Genomic DNA, 10,000 nt, shown 5'->3' with positions numbered 1-10,000 from the left:
ATGTTATTTATTTTGTATATTTTTGTTACATATTGAGACCCTATGCCAGTAAGTAGCGATTATGTTAACTAGTATGAATATCAACCGGGGTTGTATTGGCACATGTCAGTATAATCTGGTAGCAACGTGGAAAAGAATCGGCTGCACGTAGTGTGATTGAAATGAGTGTAAGGATTAAAGATTATCTCCCTAGAAAAAACGTGATAGAAACGCAGGTGTCCAAATATGGAAAATAACGTCGCCCTGTCTGCGAGGAGAGAAACAAAAAGATTTTTAAAAGTTAGTTCGAGTCGGTAAGTGAGACAAACAAGATGTGCCCGACAGTCTAAAAATCTAAGTGAAAGTTGCTTCCAGACTCTGTCCGTGCGTCGACAACTTTTAAAAATTTATTTTTTATTACATTTTCATCCCAAACAAGGCACATTGCCACTCAGGTGTAGGGGGCTACTATCAGGGTCAGCAACTACTGGGGCACTATGTAGGGATTTGGGCAGCAAGATGTCGGTTCACGTTGCACTTGAACTTCTGCATGTCAGTACAGTTAGGGAAGCAGGATCCTGGAATGGAATTCCAGAGTCTAGCGGTTCTGGGGAAGAAACTACTGGAATAGAAAGATCTTTTACATCTAAGGATCTCTACTGTGTGGGGGTGGGATTTAGCTGCCTGTCGGGTTTGACGAGGGTGTCTGCGTCGTGGGGGCACAAGTGTCTGCAGTTCGTCAGAGCATTCACCATTAAAATACTTGTAGAACAAGCAGAGGGATGCAACGTTTCGTCGATGGGACAGAGGCTGAAGCTTAGATGCCAGTTCAGGGCCTATCAGATTTGCGACTCTTTTTTTAACCTTGTCTAGGAGCGAGAGACTAGTAGTAGACGCAGCAGCCCAGATGTGACAACAATACTCCATACATGGGCGAATGGTGGCCTTTTAGAGATACAGGATACTTTCAGGTGTCAGTAGTTTTCTAGCACGGTAGAGAGAGCCTACCTTTTTTTGCAGCGGTCCTGGCAATGTTTTCAATATAATTGTTCCAGCTCATGTTTCCTGTGAACGTTAGGCCAAGCAGTTTGAAAGATGAACAGGGAGTCACTGGCTATTGCTATTGGTGGCAGAGAAGGTTTCTTGTAGTTATTGAAGGAAACCAGTTTGGTCTTGGCAGCATGTGACCATCCATTTATGTCCCCATTCCACTACAGATTGGAGGTCATCCTCTAGTATTTTTGCCATTTATTTAGTTATGTGTTCATTTGTTTTCCTATCATGCCTGTTATAGAGTGTGATGTCATCAGCATATATACCCATCTCAGAGGTAGTTTTGTCGGGGAGGTCATTAATAAATATCAGGAACAATAGAGGTCCAAGAATAGACCCCTGAGACACTCCCGCATTTATATCACACTGTTTAGATATTCGACCGTCGAGGACAACCTGGATTTTTCTCTTATCTAAGAAGGATTTAATTATGCTAAGTATTCTACCAGTGATACCGTATGATTTAATTTTCCTGAGGAGACCCTTGTGCCATACCCTGTCAAAAGCCTTAGATATATCTAGAGCTACCGCTCTGCCCTCCCCCGCTTTGTCCAGTGAATGGTATATACGTTCAGAGATTACAATGAGGATGTCAGCTGTGGAACGGGCTTGTCTAAATCCATATTTTTTGTCAGTCAGAAGTTTAGCATCTGTAAGGTGCCGGACTAGAGCATGGTTAATTATGGTCTCAAATATTTTGGCGAAAAGTGGGAGGAGGCTAATGGGGCGATAATTTGATGGGTCAGTCCTTTCGCCAGAATTCTTGAATATTGGTACCACAGAAACGGTTTTCCAACAGCCCGGAAAGCATGATTCATCAAGGCATTTGTTGTAAAGCTTGGAGAGAACTGGAGCTACTTCGGCTGAGCACTTTTTTAATAGCACAGCTGGGATGAGATCAGGTCCACATGCTATTGGAGTGTCAAGGATTTTTATGATAGCATGTACCTGAGCAGGGATGATTTGTAGATCGTCTAGCGTGGCGTCTGTCCGCAAAGGAAAGTCAGGCAGGGGGTGGTTGGAAGGGTGCAGTGTGGAATTCGAGGCAAACCGGCTGGCAAGCATATTAGCTTTGTCGGTTGCTGTGCAAACAACCTCGTGATTGTTGGTTAGTGGGGGAATTGTTGATTTCCCATTATTTACTACACTGTTGTAGATTTTCCAGAAGTCACGATTTCCAAATTTTTGTGCTTCGATGCGTTTTTTAGTGGTTTCAGTAAATTCTCTCTTGGCTGTCGCTATTTCTTTCTTAACGTTATTTCTAGCTTCTATGTACTTCTGTTTGTTTGAACTGGACATGTCGGTTAAATCTGCGGTATGCATGCTGCCTTTGAGCAATGGCAGTTGCGCAAGTAGAAGTAAACCATTGGGGAGAATGGGGCTTGCTATAGAATTTACGCCTGGGAACATGTGCTTTGTTGTTTTGAACCATTCAGTTGTCTCATTAGCTGGAAGAGAGAAGATATTTCACCATGGGGCATCATCTCTGATGAGATCCCTGATGGCTTCCCAGTCAGCCTTTTATAATACCTCGTTGTTTTGAACAGTTGCTCTTCAGTTTTGGGTCGAGAATTTAGGGCGATTTCTACCATTATCACTGCATGGTCAGCGTTCCCGGGTAGGCTGTTAGCATTTGTTGTACAATCCTCGGGAACTGTGGTCAGAAACAGATCTAGAAGTGATGCTTATTGTTCTTGCTGGTCAGGGAAACGGGTTGGAAACGTAACCATTTGTGATAGGGAGTGAGATATAGCAAAACTATGTGTTGAGCTGCCCGCTGCATCTGTGTGAGTAGAGAATCCAAGTTTTTGTGGTGAACATTAAAGTCACCAAATACATGGACTTGGGCGCTAGTGTCGAGGGAGGGTGCTGTGTCTATACTGTCAGAGACTTTGTTTATTATGGTGCAGTCCTGGGTTGACTAGTTAGAAAACAAGTTATGAAATAATTAGAATTAGATATGAGTCTCTTCTCCCATGAAAAATCTTTCTCTAATAAAACGCTTGTATGTAAAAAGACTTTGCTGTGTTGATTTGTTTCCTGACCGCTCACTGGCGAAAACGCACATGTGTAAAAAGTTTGCGTTTACGAAAGACCATATGCAAACTGGCTTGTGTAACATTAAAAATGTTACATTTTTAATCATTTAAATTAAAAATAATTCTTTTTATTATCATTATTATTCAATTTTCACCTCAAACAAGGCACAGTGCCACTTTGAAGTAGAGGATTACTATCGGTCAGTACAGTTGGGAAAACAGGATCCCAGAAGGAAGCTCCAAAGTCCTGCAGTTCTAGGGAAGAAACTATTGGAGTAGAAGGCTTTCTTACATCTAAGGATCTCTACTGTATAGAGGTGGGATTTAGCTGCTAGTCGGGTTTGTCGGATGTATTTACGTCGAAGGGGTACAAGGGCTTGTAGTTCGTCAGAGCATTCACCATTAAATACTTGTAGAACAGGTAGAGGGATGCAATATTTCATTGATGAGACAGAGGATGAAGCTTAGATTACAGTTACAGACCTATCAGGTTAGCGACTCTCATTTAGGCCTTATACAGGAGTGGGAGACTAGTAGCAGATGAACCAGCCCAAATGTGACAACAATACTCCATACATGGACGAATAGTGTCCTTATAGAGGTACACGATAATTTCAGGCGTAAGTAACTTTCTCGTACAGTAGACAGAGCCCACCTTCTTCGCAGCAAACTTGGCAATGCTCTCAATGTATCTGTTCCAACTCATGAAGGTAAGGCCGAGGAATTTAAAGAATGTACTTTCAGGTAATGTGTTTTTAGCTATTGTTATTGGTTGTAGAGAAGGTGTCTTGTAATTATTGAAGGAAACAAGCTTAGTCTTGGCAGCATTGAATATGACCATCCATTTTTGTCTCCATTCCACTACAAATTGGAGGTATTCCTCTAGTATTTCTGCCATTTCCTTAAATATGTGTTCATTTGTTTTCTCTTTGTGCCTATTATAGAGTGTGGTGTTATCAGCAAATACCCATCTCAGAGACAATTTTATCAGGGAGGTCATTTATGAATATTAGGAATAATAAAAGTTCTAGGATAGACCCCTGCCGTACTCCTGCATTTATATCATATTGTTTAGATATACGACCATCGAGGACAACCTGAAGTCTTCTTTTACTATAGAAGAATTTAATTACGTTATGTATACCATATGCTCTGATTTTTCTTAGAAGATCATCGTGCCGTACCCTGTCAAAAGCCTTAGATATATCAAGAGCTACCACTCTACCCCTCCTTTGTCGATAAAATGGTATATCCGTTCAGAGATTAGAGTTAGGATATCTGCTGTGGAATTGGCTTGCCTAAATCCATATTGATAGGCGATCAAAAGTTTACCATATGTAAGGTGATGGACTAGAGCTTGATTAATTATGGACTCAAATATTTTGGCGAAAAGCGGGAGGAGGCTTATGGGGCGATAATTTAATGGGTCAGTTCTTTCGCCAGAATTCTTGAAAATTGGTACCACAGAAGCAGTTTTCCAGCAGCTAGGAAAGCAAGATTCGTTAAGGCATTTGTTGAAATGTATGGAGAAATCTGGAGCAACCTCAGCGGAGCATTTTTTAATAGCACAGGCGGGATGAGATGTGTCTATTTTTTTTTATGATACCATGCACCTAAGAAGAAATGGCTCTCTAGTGTGGCGTCTGTTTGCAAAGGAAAGTCAGGGAGGAAGTTATTTGCTGTGTTCAATGTGGAGTTTGAGACAAACCAACTGGCAAGCATGTTAGCCTTCTCGATTGCCGTGCAAACAACCTCATGTTTGTTTGATAGTGGGGGAATTGTTGATTTCCCATTATTTACTACACTGTTGTAGATGTTCCAAAAATCATGGGTTCCTAATTTCCGTGCTTGGATGCGTTTTCTGGTGGTTTCAGTGTATTCTGTCTTAGCTGTTGCTATTTCTTTCTTACTATTACTTCTAGCTTCTATAAACTTCTCTCTGTTTGAACTGGAATTATATCAAATAAATCTGCGGTATGCATGCTGCTTTTGAGCAATGGCAGCTGCACAAGTAGAAGTAAACCATTGGGGAGAATGGGGCTTGCTATAGAATTTACGCCTGGGAACATGTGCTTTGTTGTTTTGAACCATTCAGTTGTCTCATTAGCTGGAAGAGAGAAGATATTTCACCATGGGGCATCATCTTTGATGAGATCCCTGATGGCTTCCCAGTCAGCCTTTTATAATACCTCGTTGTTTTGAACAGTTGCTCTTCAGTTTTGGGTCGAGAATTTAGGGCGATTTCTACATTTATCACAGCCTGATCAGCATTCCCAAGTGGGTTATGGGCATTCGTTATACAATCATCGGGAACTGTGGCTAGAAATAGATCTGAAAGTGAGGCACGTTGATCTTATTGGTCTTGGAAACGTGTCGGAAATGTAACCGTCTTATTTATTTAATTTTTTTTGGCAAATACGTTTGTGTTGGTATTTTGTTGAGTTATTTTCTTTACATTTATACATTAACATTTTTTGTACATGGTTTTTATTATACAGGGTGTTCCAAAAGTTTGGGCCTCATTTTAAGTCTTCATATCTGCTTTACTATGAATGGGAGTTAGATGAAAGTTGGGCCATTTTAAAGCTAAATGCATTGAGGTTTTTGTAAAGTTCTTACTTTTTTCAGATCCAGTAATGGCGTTCACCCAACCAGAAAAGGCGTTTTGTGTGCTTGAATTTTGCAAAAACTGAATCATGGACACTTACTCAACGTGCATATCACAATAAAAAATAAATAAAATAAATAAATAAATAAATAAATCTCACACTCTGCGATTTTTTGCGGGAATTTGTGAAAGGACTAGTCTATGTTCCTCCCATTCCAAGAGATGTGGATGCGCTGAAGGCCCGAACAACAAAAGCTGTTGCAACCATTGGCAATGGTGGGACGCGTTTGGCAAGAATTGGACTATCGGCTTGATGTGTGTCATGTGACCAATGGTGCTCACATTGAACATCTTTTAACATTCAATGAAACGCTTGAGATCACAAGCTTTCTCAATATACCTGATGCGTTTTTATATCCTAAATATTTCTCGAGATATTCAATGTCAAAATGTGCTCAAAACTTTTGGAATACCCCGTATTGTTAATATATATATATTTTTAATTTTAAGTTTTTCCTTTTTTGGTAGGAAAATATAATAATACATACTCGTTATGCGTGCTTATACATGTATATATAAAGTACGCACTTTATAGTCATTGGGGGAGTAATTAAAGACATGTCATATACTGTTTGTATCACTGCGTTGTGTGTGTGTGTGCGTGTGTGTGTGTGCTTAAACACACACATTAACCATAACATAAGACAGTTCTTTAAACGGACTGTTATCTCCGGTCCACACACGCGATTGATGACAACAATAACCCTTCAGGTGTGCGTGACGCACAGTTAAATGGACATGCCTTTAATCAGGTTTCTTTTGTCGCTGGATCTTGCTGTTAATTCCTCCTCATCTTATAGGCGCTTGAATGGAGGACCTTTCCAATATCGGATGGTATCTTTATATATATTTACTTTCATTCTTTTTTTTTTTTATATAACAGACGCCCCATTTCATAAACTTAGCCATTTATTTGTTCTGATCAGTTTTCTTAATTTAATTCTGGGACTTTCACGTGCATATCTAAGCTGACCTAATTATTAACGCTAATTTTCGCGCTTCTTGTCTGGGTCAGTTTGACCTTGCTTTTCAAATTTAAACCTTCACCGCTTTTCGTTTTTTTTTTTTTAAACCTTAATTTTTTTTATTCATCCAGCCTTGACAGACGTGTTTTTAAATATTCTCTCCAGTGCTTTTCTTTTAATGATTTGGAATTCATTCCATTTGCGCTTTTTTCCAAGACTCTGCCTTTTGGATTATTTTGGACCATTTGGAATTTACCCATTGGATTGAAATTTTAAATTCGACCGTTTTGGATTTTACCATTTTTGGATTTTTACCCTTCACCGGACTATCCATTCATGTGAAATCTTTTTATCATTTTTCTTTTGCCCCCTGTTCCCCTTACCTCACCCTTTTTTTTTAACCAAGTAAGATCTGTGACTTACTTGTAGTTTCGTTAAATACTTTTATATGCAAAATCCGATCCTGCATTTTGCTAATTCCTGCCCTCTGATGAGAAGGAGAGTATTTCTTCGAAACTCCGCGGATTAAGGACTATCCACTTATCTTGTGTTTCCTTTTTTAAAATTAAATATGTTTTTAACTCTTTTTCAAGATGTCTTTTAACATGTTTTATTAATCATTTGTTCATATTATAAGCTCTATTTCCTTTTCGGTTTTATTGAGCTTTTACATCTGGCTGAGTTTATTTTACTTGTAAATATTAATTCTTTAATATTTACAATATATTTTAAGTTTACCATTTTGATTACCTTGGTAAACTTATTGTATTTTTTATTATATATATATATATATATATATATATATATATATATATATATATATATATATATATATATAGTCTTTGAAGTTTTTAACCTTTAAAACTATACAAAAAATATTTTTTATCATTCGTTAGAAAACCATCTAGTCAGTAAGTCATTTAATCACTTGCAATCACTGCATCAACTCGCTCTCGAATTTACTATAGTACTAATAATTTATTTTTCAAGGGGTCATCAGTTGTTTACCATGAATCACTGTTTCGGGGATTTATATTTATATATATATATATATATATAAGATAAAATAAAAATAATCCTTATATATACGGTTTTTATATTTTATTGCAAAAAAGTTTCATGTGTAGAAAAAATTTATTTTTGAAATTAGTCTACTGCGAAAATTAAAAAAAAAATACACACACAATAGTATGTCGCCATATACAAAAGGTTGAAAATTAACTAACACGGACAATCATAATGCAAACATCTGGTTCTTTATTCCTTGATTCAAATATTGCCGACACACACACATACAGAGTGGGTGAGGAGAGAGAGAGAGAGAGAGAGAGAGAGAGAGAGAGAGAGAGAGAGAGAGTGAGAGTGGTATTCAGATAATTTACTATTTATTGCTTCACCTTTAATCAGGTTTTCCCTTCATTCAAACGAACGTAATCGCATGAAATTCGTTCCTCCAGTTCCAATTGACTTGAAATCACACTAAAATCTGTCGATGAATACAAAAGTTTCGATTTTACTTTTTTTGACATTTGCTTGTTAAAGTCTAGTGCGCTTGGAATAAATAAATCAATCAAGTGAGAGTGTTGTCAACCCCGGACTCCTTCACAAGGAACAAGCCCAGATAATTTATCTGGTTGGTAATCCGTGAAAGCATAAGCCACAATCTTAAAGACCATTGGGTCGTACCTTTGAAGATGTTGACGGGATTCGCGCTCAGATTCGCATATGCGCCGGGAGTTGCACCTGCAGTTAAATAAAAAAAGAAAGATAATAGTTTGATATTAAAGTTCTGAAATTTTTTTAGATGAGGGCTGATTGTTTATATTACTTGTATTAAACGGACCATTGTTATCATTTTAAGTGTTATTTGTGCAATCGGCTGATTGGCCTTCGACCTCAGGCATGTTGGTTTCAAACAACAACCAACATGCCGGAGGACGGACGAAGGCCAATCCGACAGAAACGTTGCACAAATAACACTCAAGATGAAACTAATAGTCCAATTGATACAAGTGATAATAGTTTGCATAAAGATTACTAGATAAACAACAACTAACAAAAACAAAGAAAAACAACATCCGGATGATATATCAGTTGTCACCCCCCCCTTTTCACTTACAAAATATAAACAGTGTTCCTCTTATGTTTTTGAATTTTTGAGATGAGGATTGATTATTCGTATTATTTAGATTTTTCAGACTACTGTTCTCATCTTCAGTGTTAATAAATATTATTATAAGCACGTATATACAGGCTTCGATACACTGGCATGACAATGTTTCGATTTGTAGTTATTATTATAAATACTTATGGAATAGGTAAGGTGTTATTTGACATGTCACTCCGTGATTAAGAAGTTTTTTTGTAGTTGATAAAGGAAAGAAGCTTTGTCTTAGTAGCATTAAATGTTACTATACATTTACGATCACACTCCACTACTGATTGAAGATCGTTTTACAGGGTTTCTGACTGTACCTTGGATATGTGCACATGTGTTTTTCCCTCGTTTCTATTATAGAGCGTGGTGTCATCAGCAAATATGCCCATATCAGACACAATTTTATCAGGAATGTATTACTAAATGTCACTCTTATTTTTATAAACACCCACGCGTCATGTGTGGATAGATACTATCTCCTAATATGTTGCACATTCTAGAATTGATTCTTGGTGTCTTACGTATCCTAAAATTAGAATCGTCTGTTTATTCCTCGACTCACCGCTATGTTTTTTTTACTTTTTATTTTTTTATTACTTAATCTGTGCTAAACTAAGAAAATTAACATTTGTATACTGTTCTATACACATCACTGGATGTTTTTTTATGGTTTACTTATTTACTTGTGGCTGAGATAGCAAAGGGTGGTATTTATTATTTCTATTATTTTATTATTGTGTAAAAGTAAAATATAAAAAAATATATACGTAATTTATACATGATTTATGCGTATAGTTTTCTTTACAAGCACGTTTTGGTTATTTAAAGGGACGGTGTGATGCAGATCAATCTCGTCTTTTCTGGAAGGGTATTTGGGAAAAGGAACTAAAACACCAAGATGATGCAAAATGGATCACAGATATTGAAAGCGACAACTGAACATAGCAGTCACCGTTAAGATGCTGAAGGTGAAGGTTAAAAAGCTTTCAGATTAGAGAGTGCCTGCGTCTGAAGGAGTCAGGAGGCACTGGTTTATCATCTTTCTAGTTCCTTAACCACTTTTCGCAAGAATGCTAAACGACTGTTTGAAGACAGATAAATTCCCTGAGTGTCTGAAAAGGGCACTAAAATCATGAAA

At 37.6% G+C, this 10,000-nt stretch overlaps 1 protein-coding gene across 1 annotated transcript in view; it reads right to left on the bottom strand.

Moving 5' to 3' along the window:
• Nucleotides 1-7,941: 7,941 nt before the first annotated feature.
• LOC145243778 (uncharacterized) overlaps nt 7,942-10,000 on the bottom strand; it is a 24,887-nt gene continuing 22,828 nt past the window's right edge. Inside the window, exon 7 of the mRNA XM_080106819.1 lies at nt 7,942-8,447. Within this exon, the coding sequence (XP_079962945.1) occupies nt 8,291-8,447 (157 nt within the window). The 3' untranslated portion in view covers nt 7,942-8,290. The remainder of the gene's footprint in view (nt 8,448-10,000) is intronic.

Source organism: Euprymna scolopes, chromosome 22 (genome assembly GCF_053919585.1).
Source record: "Euprymna scolopes isolate OS-2025 chromosome 22, ASM5391958v1, whole genome shotgun sequence".
In the NCBI taxonomy this organism is placed as follows: Eukaryota; Metazoa; Mollusca; class Cephalopoda; order Sepiida; family Sepiolidae; genus Euprymna; species Euprymna scolopes.
Note: the sequence above shows the minus strand (reverse complement) of the source record. Positions and strands in the feature narration are given on the sequence as shown.